General features: G+C 45.8%; 1 protein-coding gene across 1 annotated transcript in view; it reads left to right on the forward strand.

Annotated features, from left to right (window-relative positions):
* The window catches only part of KNL1 (kinetochore scaffold 1), a 49,502-nt gene that overhangs the window by 30,216 nt on the left and 1,333 nt on the right, over positions 1–17,953 (forward strand). Inside the window, exons 12-25 of the mRNA XM_040411006.1 lie at positions 439–506; positions 1,300–1,398; positions 2,876–2,991; positions 3,384–3,474; positions 3,556–3,672; positions 3,800–3,887; positions 6,863–6,928; positions 10,521–10,560; positions 13,097–13,198; positions 13,300–13,400; positions 13,997–14,065; positions 15,363–15,472; positions 16,036–16,154; positions 16,843–16,965. Coding sequence (XP_040266940.1) covers positions 439–506; positions 1,300–1,398; positions 2,876–2,991; positions 3,384–3,474; positions 3,556–3,672; positions 3,800–3,887; positions 6,863–6,928; positions 10,521–10,560; positions 13,097–13,198; positions 13,300–13,400; positions 13,997–14,065; positions 15,363–15,472; positions 16,036–16,154; positions 16,843–16,965 — 1,309 coding nt within the window. The remainder of the gene's footprint in view (positions 1–438; positions 507–1,299; positions 1,399–2,875; positions 2,992–3,383; positions 3,475–3,555; positions 3,673–3,799; positions 3,888–6,862; positions 6,929–10,520; positions 10,561–13,096; positions 13,199–13,299; positions 13,401–13,996; positions 14,066–15,362; positions 15,473–16,035; positions 16,155–16,842; positions 16,966–17,953) is intronic.

Below are 17,953 nucleotides of genomic sequence, written 5' to 3' on the forward strand. Positions count from 1 at the left end.
GAGGGTTCAAATACTTATTTCACTCAATGAAATGCAAATCAGTTGCTATCTTTTATTTAAAGTTATTTTTTGATTTTCCTTTTGATGTGCTATCTGCCACTGTTACAATAAACCTACCATTGAAATGATACTGTTCTGAGACTTTTCATTTCTTTGTCATTGGACAAACTTATCAGTGAGGGGTCAAATAATTATTTCCCCCACTGTATGTATGTATATATATATATATATATATATATATATGTGTGTGTGTGCCCCCAGCATCTATAATAGCCCCCGTAAGGCCCCTGTGTATAAAATGCCCCTCTTCCATAGTGATCCTATGCTATTTACTGGCCATTAAAAAAAAAAAAACAGCCATGTGGACAGCCCATAGACTGCAGTGGATCTGAAAGTTGCATGCAAAAGTAGAAATCTTAATGTATCTTTATATTGTAGGTCAACAGTACAGTCAGATGGACTCTCAACTACCGTGGGATGCCGGATGTGAGCAAAGCCTCTGGCAGGTATAATTATCTATCATTACCCTCCGCCAATGGGAAATGACAATAGGAGAATGCCCTACCCTGTTTCTTGTAGTGGTATTTTACAACAGCTACCAGTTCCTGGCTTACTCTACAGGGAAAAAAGCTTGTAAAAATCTAGTGAACGCCACCCTAAAAATGGCAGATTTTCATGGTGTTATAAGCCAATAAAAGCTGGTGTGGCAGCACTCAGGTTGCACATAGACCTCTTAGTTACATGCTTGCTTGGATGCCCGCCGTTTGTTGAGCCTTCATGTTTATTCCAATGGAAAAAAGCCCTGCCAACATCCTCTGGCATCTGCTAATTTCCCATAGGAACCCATGATCCATATGTAAAATGCCCAATTCTTCTTCTTCCCAAAATCTCCCATCGGGAACAAGTCAGGTGCCCAGCATGCACTGATCATCAAGTGCTCCAGCCTCACGCACTAGGTTTGTTGGGGGTTAGTCCAATCTATATGGGCATCTTCGGTTATTAGAGCCTTTATCATGGTCAGTTCCCATCGATATAAGGGGCTATGCTCAAAGAGCGTATGGACAAGACTAGGACCTTGCTGTGATTTGCAGATTGGGCACACAGGGCCACCGAAATATAGAAAGCAGATGTATGCCTGGCCCTGTTAGTGTGAGAGCAGCCTTATGTAAATGTAATATAAGTTGGAGGCTGTGCAGTTGTAAAACATACATCATTCTCCTGACGGTCTCTAACACCTATTATATTGCAGTGTAGTAGTTCCAAATATAATTTTTTTTTGTTCCCCTTTTATTTCCTAAGAAATTTCAAGATGGCACCATTACGGTACAGGAATTTTTTGGTCTGCTAAGAATCCGCATTCTTATCCAGAAGCCAAGATACAGTGAACTTCCATCTAAGGTGCGTTTTCGCTTAAGTGTATTTTAAAGATACAGTTCTTCATCTTGAATGGGTTCGTGATCCGTCTGCACTGCAAAAAACTAGAACATGTTCTATTTTTATTTTTATTTTATTTGCCGTCTGGAGGCCCATGCAGAAAACCCACGGAAGCACTCCGTAGTGTTTCTGCACCAACCTTCCGGGTTCACTTGAATGGGTCCGCATCTGTGACGGCGGGTGCACACGGTCGATGCCCGCATATTGCCGTGGACATGAGTCCTTAAAGGGATTCTGTCACCAGGTTTGACCCCTGTCAGCTAAACATATGCTGATGTTCAGGGCGTCTTCACGATTCCTAATGTGGGCTTATAAATGTCATCTGTGGGCTTATATAGCTAAAAAAACAGCTATTACTAACCTGTCAGTCAAACAAATAAGGTGCCCAAGGGGATGTTAATGGGTGCAAGATGCCCGCCGCACCCACCGCCGTTCGTGCCCAGCGCCGCTTTTCCGGACTTCTGCGCCGCCTCCTAATCCTCTGTGCCGCCTCTCGCTCTCCCTCCCTCCCCCTCCTTCTGCTGTAAGATCTTGCGCGTGCGCACAGGGCTCTGCCTGATGCGCCCGTTCGGACTTCTCTATTTGGCTTCTTACAGCGAAGTGCGCATGCGCCGGCACTTCGCTCAACCCCTGTATGCGCGAGATCTTACAGGAGGGGGAGGGAGAGCGAGAGGCCACAGAGGATTAGGAGGCGGCGCTGGGCACGAACGGCGGTGGGTGCGGCGGGCATCTTGCACCTATTAACATCCCCATGGGCACCTTATTTGTTTGACTGACAGGTTAGTAAAAGCTGTTTTTTAGCTAAATAAGCCCACAGATGACATTTATAAGCACACATTAGGAATCGTGAAGACGCCCTGAACATCAGCATATGTTTAGCTGACAGGGGTCAAACCTGGTGACAGAATCCCTTTAATGTCAGTGTTACTTTTTGAGAGCATTTCCATTTGAAGGTGTTTTCTCTAAAAGAACACGTATTCCCTAACCACTGGATAGAATATATAAGGGACAGCTCACTGGGGGTCTGAGTGCTGGAGACCCCCGCGATCACCAGTTCTCTGATTCTCTGGGATCAAGCAGTCCTTTTTTGCCTACAGTAGAGTCAGGGGGACCTTGAAGCTTTGGAACGGGGGTGGCAACAGATTGGAAAATCATTTGCTCCAGCTCACTATTTGAAATTGTCGTGTCCCTACATGGAGCCTTTAAAAAGTAGTAATAATAATTGGCCAAACTACCCCTTTAAGGTCAGCATATTGTAATGACTTGTGCACAACCTCTGTGACTGCCGGTATACATGGTGGTCATCAGCGGGTAGTGGTGGGGAAGTGGCTGGTGTAGCCATCAGCCTTGTTTTATTTGCCAATGGGCAATGTTTGAGTCTGAAGTATAACTTCCATAAAGTGTAGGTACATGTATAATTTTTTTTCCTCTGTCACTACAGCATGGCATGACTGAAGAGCTAACGGCAGCCGAAATCCTCCGAGATCAATATGTCTATCAGCCGACACTGCCGGTGTATGAGGAGGAGAGTCGCACCTTGTATCAGACAATAGAGGAGTAAGTGTTCTTACAGGTTAAGGCTCCATTCACACGTCCGTGGTGTGTTGTGGACCCGCAAATTGCTGATCCGCAACACACCCGCCCGGCACCCCTATAGAAATGCCTATTCTTGTCCGCAGCTGCGGACAAGAATAGGACATGTTCTATCTTTTGCGGAGCTGCGGACTCGAAGATCGGGGCCGCGCTCCGCAAATGCGGATGCAGACAGCACACTGTGTGCTGTCCGCATCCATTCCGTCCCCATAGAGAATGAATGGGTCCGCACCCGTTCCGCAAAATTGCGGAACTAATGCGGACCCATTTGCGGACGTGTGAATGGAGCCTAAGTGCCAGGAATTCGTGAACTTCGGGGCAAAGTGTAATAATTTGGACGTTATTTCTGTTCCCAGACTAAGGGTGTCCACAGAGCTGCAGCACAAGCCTTTAGCACAAGTCAACAGTTTGCTTTGGGAAGCAATGAGAATGTGCTCAGAAAATGAGGTAAAACAAAGGGCCAGGTGAATTGTCTTTTATTTTATTTTGTAAATTCCTGTAAATGACACTTATTTTCCTGTGATCTAGTTGATGTACTTTGGAGTGCCTCTGAAAAATATGAAGTCCTTGTATTCCAAGAAGAGCAAACTTCTGGCCCACGAGGAGAAGGTTTCTACATACAGTAAACTGCTCCACACTGCGCAGGTACTCGCCATAGTCTGCCTCGGTCTCTGCTGCTCATGCCGGTTCCATAGCACGTGTTAAACCTGCACTTGGCCAAGGACTGTTTCTAGCTAGAGGTTTTATTCAATTTTTGCTTTCTATGAAACAGATACAATATGAGCAACTACAAGCAAGACTAAGGGAGACTGATAGGCTTCTGAGAGAACTTGATGACTGCATTTCTAGCCTAGAAACTGGTATGTTTTCATTAATATATATACATTTTTTGGTTTGTACATTGTCACCTAGAAAATGTAAATTAAACCGCCAGCGGTACCTTATTGCAGCCTGCAGCATGATTATAAAGGTGTCTGTGTCTTTTCTGTACAATGCGCCAACTTGGTGCGCTATGTAAACGATGGTCTTGAAGTCAGGGGAGCAGCGGCCTTCTCGCCTGAAGGCAAGCGTGCCCCGCCCCCTTAGCGTTTGATAGGAATTCCAATTCCTTCACCACTGGACACTCAAACGTAGTCTTGCGCGTGCGTTGTGTCTCTGCAGTGCCCAACGCCTGCGCAGTGTTCCACTCCGCTCTGAGATAGGCTCAATGATCAGGCACTCGCACATGAGAGCCTGCGCATGCGTGAGACTACGCTCAAGCGCCCAGCAGTGAAGGAATTGGACAAATACTAAGGGGCGGGGCACGCTTGACTTCAGGTGAGAAGGCCGCTGCCCCCTTTGACTAAAAGACTATCGTTTACATAGCCTGGCCAGTTGAATAAGTCTTTTTTCAGACTTTTGGCGCATTGTACAGAAAAGACACAGACCCCTTTATAATCATGCTACAGGCTGCAATAAGGTACTGCTGGCAGTTTAATATTCATTTTCTAGGTGACAGGTTCCCTTTAACTTTTCTTAAATTTGAATGCCAGATCTGTAATGTATATTAAATGTGGAGTAACTCTGTAAATACATTTCTTATCTTAGTTAGGATATATTGGGTATAACAAAATTTCTTGCACAGGTATATGCTGTTAAAGGGGTTGTCTCACCTCAGACATTGGGGGCATATCGCTAGGACATGAACCCAATGTCTGATGCAGGTCCCACCTATCTTTAGAATGGAGCCAGCAAAGTGAAGGAGAGCAGACCACCCTCCATTCATTCCTGTGGGAGCGACAAAAATTGCTGACCCCATAGAAGTGGATGGAGCGGTGGCTCTATTTTCAGTACTCCCATAGAAATGAATGGAGGGCGGCTGCGCATGCGCGGCGCACCCGCCTTCACTTTGCAGTCTCCGATCTAGAGATGGGTGCAGTTCCCAGAGGTGGGACACGCAGACATTGGGGGCATATCCTGCGGAGAGACCACCCCTTTAACATCAACTTTCCTGTATATGTACTCGGTTATTTTACCTGGATAATATTTGTATGTTTAGAGTGGCTTATTCACACGTTGCTGTCATATTTCTCTTTTGCAGTATTTATTTATTTATTTTTAATCCTGACAAAATGCAGCATATTTGCAGAAACCATAATAAAAATGCAGTATAGCTACAACAGGTGAATAAACCCTAAATTAGTAAGGGCATAAGCAGCAGTATCATAGTTCATAATCATCCAAATAATTGGGCGACATTGTAGTTGAAAGTGGTAGTCTACCTTGGCCATTCCCTCTTCGTCTACCATGGCCATTCCCTCTTCGTCTACCATGGCCATTCCCTCTTCGTCTACCATGGCCATTCCCTCTTCGTCTACCATGGCCATTCCCTCTTCGTCTACCATGGCCATTCCCTCTTCGTCTACCATGGCCATTCCCTCTTCGTCTACCATGGCCATTCCCTCTTCGTCTACCATGGCCATTCCCTCTTCGTCTACCATGGCCATTCCCTCTTCGTCTACCATGGCCATTCCCTCTTCGTCTACCATGGCCATTCCCTCTTCGTCTACCATGGCCATTCCCTCTTCGTCTACCATGGCCATTCCCTCTTCGTCTACCATGGCCATTCCCTCTTCGTCTACCATGGCCATTCCCTCTTCGTCTACCATGGCCATTCCCTCTTCGTCTACCATGGCCATTCCCTCTTCGTCTACCATGGCCATTCCCTCTTCGTCTACCATGGCCATTCCCTCTTCGTCTACCATGGCCATTCCCTCTTCGTCTACCATGGCCATTCCCTCTTCGTCTACCATGGCCATTCCCTCTTCGTCTACCATGGCCATTCCCTCTTCGTCTACCATGGCCATTCCCTCTTCGTCTACCATGGCCATTCCCTCTTCGTCTACCATGGCCATTCCCTCTTCGTCTACCATGGCCATTCCCTCTTCGTCTACCATGGCCATTCCCTCTTCGTCTACCATGGCCATTCCCTCTTCGTCTACCATGGCCATTCCCTCTTCGTCTACCATGGCCATTCCCTCTTCGTCTACCATGGCCATTCCCTCTTCGTCTACCATGGCCATTCCCTCTTCGTCTACCATGGCCATTCCCTCTTCGTCTACCATGGCCATTCCCTCTTCGTCTACCATGGCCATTCCCTCTTCGTCTACCATGGCCATTCCCTCTTCGTCTACCATGGCCATTCCCTCTTCGTCTACCATGGCCATTCCCTCTTCGTCTACCATGGCCATTCCCTCTTCGTCTACCATGGCCATTCCCTCTTCGTCTACCATGGCCATTCCCTCTTCGTCTACCATGGCCATTCCCTCTTCGTCTACCATGGCCATTCCCTCTTCGTCTACCATGGCCATTCCCTCTTCGTCTACCATGGCCATTCCCTCTTCGTCTACCATGGCCATTCCCTCTTCGTCTACCATGGCCATTCCCTCTTCGTCTACCATGGCCATTCCCTCTTCGTCTACCATGGCCATTCCCTCTTCGTCTACCATGGCCATTCCCTCTTCGTCTACCATGGCCATTCCCTCTTCGTCTACCATGGCCATTCCCTCTTCGTCTACCATGGCCATTCCCTCTTAGTCTACCATGGCCATTCCCTCTTAACCCACCATGGCCATTCCCTCTTAACCCCTTCCTGCCTTGAAATTGAGCGTGTTGGACAGTTTGCGCATGTTGAAGTACTGTTACACAGGCAGCATCTTATTGCATTCTTCCTAACAATTACAGTGGTATCAAGTATCCTCTTTCATTTTGGACCAGGTGTTGGTTGCGGTCATAAAGGTTAAATAAATTACCAGAAATTGCAATTAACATATTTTATTTGTTTTCCTCTTGCAAGAAACTGCCATATTGAATGATGAATGTAGAAACGAGAGTCTACGAGGTTGCATGCAACTACAGGCAGGTGAGTATGTATCATGTTGCAGGACATCATGGGTGCACCCACACAGGAAGGTAATAAATCCTTCATGGGTTAAACACGTTCTGCATGCAGCTTTTCTTTCACATTACAACCTATGTATTGTGAAAATCTGCAAAAAGTGGACATGTTGCAGATTTAAAAATCAAAATGTGCTGGTATTTTCTCGCCATGTCAGTGCTCCAGACTAAAAAAAAAAACCTAGTAGCCATTGGCTCCTGAACTGAAAAATTTAGGAGCCAAATTAAATTTTTAGTCGCCAAATCGAAACCGAATCAAAATTTTGTTATCGTGACAACGCTAGGGTTGTTTCAATACCAAAATTTTGATTCGCTTTCGTCACCATAAAAAAGTATTGCGATACTCAATACCGCGCAAAAAAAAAAAAGCCGCGTGCATTTCGCATTTTATGAAACGTTCGGCCCATAACAGAACAGTCCTATCCTATTTTTTGGGGTGACAAGGTGACAAAAAAATGGCGAATGCTCACCGCATAGGAGATATTTTTTAATAATTTAATAGTTTGGACTTTTTGGACACAGCGCTATGTAATATGTTTATTTATTGTTTATATATTTTATATGTAAAATTGGGAAAGGGGGGATTTAAATTTAATATTTTAGGGTACTTTCACATTAGCGTTTTTCTTTTCCGGGATAGAGTTCCGTCACAGAGGCTCTATACCAGAAAAGAACTGATCAGGCATATCCCCATGCATTCTGAATGGAGAGTAATCCGTTCAGGATGCATCAGGAGGTCTTCAGTTCAGTCATTTTGACTGATCAGGCAAAAGATAAAACCGTAGCATGCTACGTTTTTAACTCTAACGAAAAAAACTGAACACTTGCCTGAATGCCGGATCCGGCATTTTTCCCCATAGGAATGTATTAGTGCCAGATCCGGCATTCAAAATACCGGAATGCAGGATCCGCCTTTCCGGCCTGCGCATGCACAGACCGGTAAAAATGTGTAAAAAGATAAAAGACGGATCAGTCTGTCCGCATGACAAGCAGAGCGATGGATTCGTTCTTGCAATGCATTTGTGAAATGGATCCGCTTCCGGATGCGTCTCACAAATGCTTTCAGTCACATCCAGATCGGCGGATCCGGCAGGCAGTTCCGACGACGGAAATGCTTGCCTGATCACACTGCCGCAAGTGTGAAAATAGCCTTAGTGTTTGTGTGTTTTTTTTTTTAGTTATTAGCCCCCTTAGGGGCTGGAACCCTTGTCCTATTCACCCTTAGGCCCCTTTCACATGGGCGAAATTTCCGCGCGGGTGCAATGCGTGAGGTGAACACATTGCACCCGCACTGAATCCGGACCCATTAATTTCTATGGGGCTGTGCACATGAGCGGTGTTTTTCACGCATCCCTTGTGCGTTGCGTGAAAATCGCAGCATGCTCTATGTTGTGCGTTTTTTTACGTATAAGTTAATGGGGCTGCGTGAAAATCGCAAGCATCCGCAAGCAAGTGCGGATGCGGTGCGATTTTCACGCATGGTTGCTAGGATGAAAGTCTATTCACTGTATTATTTTCCCTTATAACATAGTTATAAGGGAAAATAATAGCATTCTTTAATACAGAATGCTTAGTAGAAGGTCAATATAATAAACATTATATACACCCCAGTATAATAAACATTGGTGGCGCCGTGCACCCCCCCCCCCCCCCCCAAACACCCCAGTATAATAAACATTGGTGGCGCAGTGCGCCCCCCCCAACACCCCAGTATAATAAACATTGGTGGCGCAGTGTGCCCCCCCAACACCCCAGTATAATAAACATTGGTGACGCAGTGCGCCCCCCCAACACCCCAGTATAATAAACATTGGTGGCGCAGTGGGCAGTGCCAATGAGGGTTAAAAAAAAAATATAAAAAAATTAACTCGCCTCCTCCAATTGATCGCATAGCTGCCGGTCTCCTGTTCTTTCTTCAGGACCTGTCGAAGGACCTGTGGTGACATCACTGTGCTCATCACATGGTACATCACATGATCCATCACCATGGTAATGGACCATGTGATGAGCTCAGTGACGTCACCACAGGTCCCTTGACAGGTCCTGAAGAAAGAACAGGAGACCGGCAGCTATGCGATCAATTGGAGGAGGTGATTTAATATTTTTTTTTTTTTTTTTTTTTAACCCTCATTGGCACTGCCCACTGCGCCACCAATGTTTTATACTGGGGTGTTGGGTGGGGGTGCACTGCACCACCAATGTTTATTCTGGGGGGAGGGGCGCACTGCGCCACCAATGAAGATAACTGAGCTGTTAATACAAATACAGGAGGCGGGTGCCGGAATCAAATAGCCGGCACCCGACCTCTATGACAGGAAGCTGCAATCAGCGGTTCCGCACCTGAGGGATTAACTGCAGCGGATCGCAGCTCCCTGTCATAGAGGTCGGGTGTCGGCTATTTGATTCCAGCACCCACCTCCTGTATTTGTATTAACAGGTCAGTTATCTTCATTGGTGGCGCAGTGGCCACAGCCCCTCCTCCTCCTGCCTCTCTTCTTACTGGCAGCGGCGGCAGCACAGGGGGAGGGAGAGACTCCTTCTCCACTGCGCTGCTGAGAACATCGGCGGCGGGGCAGAGAACTATCAGCTCCTGTGCCCCGCCGCTGTATTCAACTGCAGAGCGGCGGGTCTAGTCGTAAATGGCGACAAGTCTAAAAAGTCTTATCGCCATTTGTAAATTCTAAGTCGCATTGGCGACAATTTTGGTCGCCATCTGGAGCCCTGCATGTGTGCCTGAGATATAGTAAAGGCCGCCTTTAACACATTTTCAGCCGCCTTCTCTGTACAGCTCCCAGCATCTGTTGATTTGCAGACTTACTTTCTTTTTACACCGAGAGCTATCAGGAAGCTGCTTTCATGGTCCCATGTGTAGCCTTTATCTCTGAACTCCTGACAGCTCATAAACACTCTTTAGTTTGATAAGAATATGGCTTAAATGTGTGTTTAGGAGCTGTCAGGAGTTCAGAGCTGTAGAGAGAAAACTGCTGAAAATGTTAATAAAGACCAACTGAAAAAAATAAAATTATTTTTAGCAAAAAAAAAATGAGTAGAGATGTCCATAGCCTTTAAATTCTCATCCACTTTGCTACTAATGTAATAGACGGTGGGTTTTCCCATCCAGATAGAAAATCATCCAATACGTGTGGACGTACCTTGCTAGGTGTAAGTGCTGGTCATTATGTCGCTTGTCTTCATGATAATGGTACTGCCTCATGTAAAGGAGGCCAGGCTGCTACAATGTGGCCAAAAATCGCACTGACGTACATCTAAGGCTACACGCACACGACATTGTGTTTTGCGGTCCGCAAATTGCAGATACACAAAAAAAACAAGAACGGATGACATCCTCCCCCCCCCCCCCCCCTTTTTTTTTTTTTTTTGTGGATTCATTGTAACAATGCCTAAAACGGACAAGAATAGGACACTGACTTGCTACAGCTATCGCCATGTCTGCCCGGCTTCCACTCCATGGGACCATACTCTGGTAGAGTGAAATAATGTTAATTCTGAGAACATAACTGCGTCCTATCTGATATCGATTTTGTCTCCATAAACAGAGATTGACCGCTTAAAGTCACAGGAGCAGCATTCTGCCAGGTAAGGGTAGCACATTTGTATTAATATGCATGATTGAGGTGCTTTATAGGGCTGCACGAGTAATCAAATGATTTTTTTCCCTTTCTTCTGGAGTGCAGAATCAGCGCAGCATTTGTGGGTCTTTTAAGTGCCTGCGCTATTAATTCAGAGAACCACACATGCTGCGCTGAAACAGCACTACAGATGAGTGGGTGGGAGCCGGCACTGACAGTAGCCGAGATCCCGCTGTAATGTCTGGTCACACTAGCCACATGTCTCCCTATATACAGTGTCACACATGGTGCACCCGCATGTCTCCCTATATACATGTCATACATGGTGCACCCGCATGTCTCCCTATATACAGTGTCATACATGGTGCACCCGCATGTCTCCCTATATACAGTGTCATACATGGTGCACCCGCATGTCTCCCTATATACAGTGTCATACATTGTGCACCCGCATGTCTCCCTATATACAGTGTCATACATGGTGCACCCGCATGTCTCCCTATATACAGTGTCATACATGGTGCACCCGCATGTCTCCCTATATACAGTGTCACACATGGTGCACCCGCATGTCTCCCTATATACACAGTGTCATACATGGTGCACCCGCATGTCTCCCTATATACAGTGTCATACATGGTGCACCCGCATGTCTCCCTATATACAGTGTCATACATGGTGCACCCGCATGTCTCCCTATATACAGTGTCATACATGGTGCACCCGCATGTCTCCCTATATACAGTGTCATACATGGTGCACCCGCATGTCTCCCTATATACAGTGTCACACATGGTGCACCCGCATGTCTCTCTATATACATGTCATACATGGTGCACCCGCATGTCTCCCTATATACAGTGTCACACATGGTGCACCCGCATGTCTCCCTATATACAGTGTCATACATGGTGCACCCGCATGTCTCTCTATATACATGTCATACATGGTGCACCCGCATGTCTCTCTATATACATGTCATACATGGTGCACCCGCATGTCTCCCTATATACAGTGTCATACATGGTGCACCCGCATGTCTCCCTATATACAGTGTGTCACACATGGTGCACCCGCATGTCTCCCTATATACAGTGTCACACATGGTGCACCCGCATGTCTCCCTATATACAGTGTCATACATGGTGCACCCGCATGTCTCTCTATATACAGTGTCATACATGGTGCACCCGCATGTCTCCCTATATACAGTGTCACACATGGTGCACCCGCATGTCTCCCTATATACAGTGTCATACATGGTGCACCCGCATGTCTACCTATATACAGTGTCATACATGGTGCACCCGCATGTCTCCCTATATACAGTGTCATACATTGTGCACCCGCATGTCTCCCTATATACAGTGTCATACATGGTGCACCCGCATGTCTCCCTATATACAGTGTCATACATGGTGCACCCGCATGTCTCCCTATATACAGTGTCATACATTGTGCACCCGCATGTCTCCCTATATACAGTGTGTCACACATGGTGCACCCGCATGTCTCCCTATATACAGTGTCACACATGGTGCACCCGCATGTCTCCCTATATACAGTGTCATACATGGTGCACCCGCATGTCTTTCTATATACAGTGTCACACATGGTGCACCCGCATGTCTCCCTATATACAGTGTCACACATGGTGCACCCGCATGTCTCCCTATATACAGTGTCACACATGGTGCACCCGCATGTCTCCCTATATACAGTGTCACACATGGTGCACCCGCATGTCTCCCTATATACAGTGTCACACATGGTGCACCCGCATGTCTCCCTATATACAGTGTCACACATGGTGCACCCGCATGTCTCCCTATATACAGTGTCACACATGGTGCACCCGCATGTCTCCCTATATACAGTGTCACACTAGCCACATGCCCTTCTTCCCTCTTATCATAAGTAAGATTTATCCAGTTGGGTATTTGGAGGAAGGAGGTCTGAACGTGGCCATGTCAGCTGCTCGTTCCTCACCACTGTACGACTGTACATGTCTGGCTTTTTGGGTATACAGACACATACTGACATTAGCCATAAATGTGATGTGACCGGTCTCAGAGGCACCAGAGTGGTGGGTAAAATCTGCGAAGGTCAGTCACCAATGTATATAAGCAGTATCTGTATCTAGACTTTATAAAGGTATACTCAAGGTACTCGGACGCTTTTTGCGATGTAGAAGATGTCGGTGTATGGTTCTTACCTTTTCGGTTAACTTCTTGCTTTGGTTGTAATTTCATTCAGCAACGTTCCCATGTACTAGGCCTTAGGGTCTCGGTATTAGATTTGGGCTGCTTGGTTTTGCTCCAAAAACGGGTGAAATGGCCGATGACAGGCAAAATGATGTGGCCAACTTATTTAGAAACCGTGGTGACATGAGTGACCTTTCCTGTAGTAAGGGGGTTACTAAAGAGGGGCGCAGGCCACATCCCTCGACTGCTAGTAGGGTGGATGTAGAAACCTTTGCTGTTTATACGCTGAAGGTTCTCCTAAGTACAGAACTACACACAAAATGATTTTCTCGTTTGAAGGGAAAGTTTGGAGCTAAAGGAAAGGAAAGAAAAGGTGCTGGAACAGCTTGGCAGTCTGCAAGAAGAAGCCCGGGTTACGGAGCGACATCTACAAGAACCCAGGTAACAAACCCCTTTCTAGGTCAAGCATAAAAACAAAAAAAGACAAACCCCATCTTTCCTGCCCTGTACAGTCTGCATACCTTTCCCTGTGTTCGTTTCAGTTTCACAGAATGGGAGCTGGTGAAGTGGAACGACGACGAAGCCGCCTTTCTTTTCCTGTACGATTCTCTCGAGCTTTCCATCACGTTCGGAGACTATATCGGTAGGTGATGCCATCGCCTTGCGGGAAAGGTCCATTCTTGCCTTGTTCAACACACACATTTTAAAGTGTACCCCGGCTTCATACACAGCGAGAAGGTTGATGATTTATTAATGATCTAAACCCCCCCCCCCCACCCATGCCTCCATCGCTATAGGGCAGCTGATGCATAGTCTCTATTGGACGCACTTGGCGATGGTCCCTAATGCATCTCCTATGTCACAGAATAATGCAGCCCGCCTGCACCTCATCTTGCCTACTGAGAAATTACACAAACCAAAGAGAAACTGAGGCGAAACGGGTTTTTGTAGCAAAATGTAGATGTATCACATCTAATATTTTATGACAATTATTCAATAAAGTATATCTATATTTTGCTACAAAAACCCGTTTAATCTCAGTTTATCTTTGGTTGGTGTATGTTGACGTACACTGAGTGGGTACGTTATTTTAGGGTACTCTTCTCACATAGGATCACTATATGTGAACGTAAATCTGTGTGTATTTTGTGACCGATTATTGTTTAATCTACTGAGAAATTAGCGTATATAATAATCTTTGACGCGGCCCTTCTCTGACATATGTTGTATTTCATTCAGATGATGAAAGCTTTTATAACCAACCTTGCAGAAGAATTTCTAGTGTGATAATGGAGTCTCAGCTGAACGGTGAGTCTCTCCTTAGATTTCCACAGCAGGGAAGCTTGTCATGAAATGCGAATCATTGCTTCTGAAAACTGCTGGGCAGCTTGACTTAATTTTGTGTGTGTGTGTGTGTATATATATATATATATATATATATATATATATATATATATATATATTCTCGATGAATTAGTTAAAAGCCATACCTGCATGTTTGCATGGTTAAAGGGGTTATTCCATGAATAATATAAAAAATGAAAATCAGACATCATATAGTAGATGACAACCTCTAGAACCAGCCCTGTACCTCACATGGATCCAGAGATCTCCTCATTCATTGCTCTGCTAGATTTATATCAAGCTGGCAGCTCAGGGGAGTGTCTCAGCTCTCCCTATCACTGCTCAGGGGAGTGTCTTTTCTGCTGACAGCTCAGGGGGGCGTGTCTCAGCTCTCGCTATCTCAGCTCAGGGGGCGTGTCTCAGCTCTCGCTATCTCAGCTCAGGGGGCGTGTCTCAGCTCTCGCTATCTCAGCTCAGGGGGCGTGTCTCAGCTCTCGCTATCTCAGCTCAGGGGGCGTGTCTCAGCTCTCGCTATCTCAGCTCAGGGGGCGTGTCTCAGCTCTCGCTATCACAGCTCAGGGGGCGTGTCTCAGCTCTCGCTATCACAGCTCAGGGGGCGTGTCTCAGCTCTCGCTATCACAGCTCAGGGGGCGTGTCTCAGCTCTCGCTATCACAGCTCGGGGGGGCGTGTCTCAGCTCTCGCTATCACAGCTCGGGGGGGGGGCGTGTCTCAGCTCTCGCTATCACAGCTCGGGGGGGGGCGTGTCTCAGCTCTCGCTATCACAGCTCGGGGGGGGGCGTGTCTCAGCTCTCGCTATCACAGCTCGGGGGGGGGGCGTGTCTCAGCTCTCGCTATCACAGCTCGGGGGGGGGGCGTGTCTCGGCTCTCGCTATCACAGCTCTGGCGGGCGTGTCTCGGCTCCCCCTATCACAGCTCAGGGGGCAGGTGAAGGATGAAACTGAGCATGTGTGTCCTTCTCAGTGAAAAGTGAAAAACTACAGCAGGCGCTATACAGATACGTTTTAATAAATAACTCAGTGGCTATGCTTAATTTTTAATTACATGCAATTACAAAACTATTCAGATCCAGGTGCTGGGTTGAAAACTAGAATATTTTTAAACCATATTTTCACAAATTAACTCTTGCTATTAGTACTTTCCAAATGCTGTAGCTGCTGATTGTGAGCCCCCCTGTCTGCTTCCCAGGATGCTTGTATATAAACTTACATGGATTCTTTTATTACTTTATTCTTGTTTTAGACATGGTGGCGCCTCCATCATCCAGTCTAGTCCACAGACTAATTTTCCAGCATGTTGAAAAGAAGGGAGCCTTTCATGAGACCTATAAAACACAGAAAAACCTACCCCAGGTAACCTACGCCATACCTATCTGATCTTATGAGCTGATTTTTGGTTTAATGTTGAGTAATGGAACGCATGAAGTGCAGATTCCCAAGATCTGTGGCTGTTAAAAGGGGTTTCTGAGACTTTTATACTGATGACCTATACTCGGGGGTCCGACACCCAGGACCGACGATGATCAACTGTTTGAGAACCAGTGTGCCGTGGCCTTCTCCGTGCTCACCAAGCACAGCACTGTATATTGTATAGTGGCTGTACTCGGTATCGCGCTCAGCCCCATTCACTTTTATGGGGATTTGCTGCGCCTGGGCCATGTGACCGATGGACACTGGCCTAGGAAAAGCTGGAGAAGGCTGTGGTGCTACGGTGAGCGCCGGTTCCTTCTCAAACAGCTGAAAGTTGGGGGTCTGGGATGTTAGACCCCCACCGATCAGATACTGATGACCTATCCTGAGTATAGGTCATCCATATATTAGGCTCAGAAAACCCCTTTAACCCTTCATGTCCTGTAGTATACGGACAAGGTTACTCTTTACTGAAATGTTGTTCATACTCTTTTTTTAATTTACAGCTTCTTTCTGATTTGTCCCTGGTGGTGAGCCGATGTAAACTACTTGGAGAAGAGCTGGAACACTTAATAAAATGGGGGTCAAATTATAACATTGTGAAAGCCCAAGTACAGGATCAAGAGTGAGTCTAACACTTCTGCAAACGTTCATTTCTGTGCATCTGCTGGTTGCAAAGAATGGAAAGGAACAATACAATTCATTAACTTTCCAAGAACTTTTGCTTATCTTGGATTGCTTAGGAGTGGTCAAAGGTCTTAGGATATGCCCCCATTGTTTCACCGATGGGACCTGCACCTATATCAAGAATGAAGAGGGAAAGGTGGTGGCCAGAGGATCCCAGGTTTCCCCGGGTCCGGCCACCGCTAAGCGCTCTCACCATAGAAGTGAATAGGAGCGCACCGCGCTTGCTCGGCCACTGCTTCGTTTCATTTCTATGGGGCCGACGGAAATAGCCAAGCCAGCGCTCGGCTGTTTTCCGCGGCCCCATAGAATTGAATTGAGAGTGCCTGCGCATGCGCAGTCCGCTCTCCACCACTTTCAGGGCTCCGTCGTTGGTGCAGGTCCCACCGCTGGGACCTATCAGACAATGGGTGAATATCCTAGCTATATGCTCCCATTCTCTGAGATGGGGAAAACCCCCTTAAAAAATAGGGATAATATTTGCACAAGTCTGCTCATAACAGACCTTCTTTTTTTTGCTTTTAGGGACAGCAAAATGTGACATACGCCTTTTTTATTTTGGTGCATTACTCTATTGTATATTTAAGATTGGCATGTCTCCCCATATGTGTTATTTTTCTCTCTCCTAGAGTAAAGCTGCTGTTTTCAAGCTTGGCAGCTCTTGTAAAGTTTGAGCTGATAATACATCTTTCAGACACCTACCCGACTACCCCTCTGGCCTTTACAGTCAATAATCATATCGGAGGAATTACGTAAGTATAGGCCTCATTTACTCATACAGGGGTGTCTGATAACATTGGGCTCTGAGAACTTATCCACAGCCGAGCAGCAGGGGTTGCACTACATTTTTTCTGAAAGAAGAAAAATACTCCTCTTAGCATTTTTAGGAGTATTTTCAGCCATGGGGTAGTGAAATAAAGCACTGGGTGGTTGATTATATATATAATATATTTATTATACTGGCCATAATATTTTTATTTTTCTGTCGCTGTAGCCGTATGAGGGCTCGTTCTTTTGGGAGATGAGCTGTATTTTTAGTGACACCATTTTGGGGTACATATAACTTACTAACTTTTACTACCTTTTTGAGGAGTCCTGTCATTATTTTTTTGCACTTTAAATTTACAACCTTCACTGTGTGGCATAACTAGCGTGCCTAGTGGGTCAGTATAATTATGGCGATACAAAAATGTATAGTTTTAATTTAAATTTTTTTTTTTTTTACTACTTTTGCACAATAATAGCACATTCCAAAAGCCAGAACTTTTATGCTATTGAAGCTGTATGTGGCAGGCATTTTTGCGGGGCTTTTTTTTTATTTGTACACAGGACTTGCTCGTTAAGTCATTATTTTTGGGGCGAGGTGAATAGGAAAAATTTTTTTGTATTTTTGGAGGATTTTTTTTTTTAAACATTGTTCATATCCTATTATCTTTTTATATGGGTTCTGCCAAGCACGGTGTGACAATGTGTGTTTTTTTTTAATTTTTTTTATTAAACTTAACCTTTTATTTTTACTCACACTTGGGCTTTTATAATGCACTGGTATAGCTTTTATACCAATGCATTATAGCCTATCACTGTAACAGTGCTGCAGAGTGTAATAAACAAATGTAGTCATGGCAGGCCTAGGGCCTTTGTTAGGTCCTCAGCTGCCATGGTTGATTTTGGCAGAGGGAGCTGATGTGTTGTGGTTTGATGTTGACTGCAGCGTCTAGGGCTGTGGTGGCTAACCTCCAG

Source organism: Bufo bufo, chromosome 11 (genome assembly GCF_905171765.1).
Source record: "Bufo bufo chromosome 11, aBufBuf1.1, whole genome shotgun sequence".
Classification (NCBI taxonomy): domain Eukaryota; kingdom Metazoa; phylum Chordata; class Amphibia; order Anura; family Bufonidae; genus Bufo; species Bufo bufo.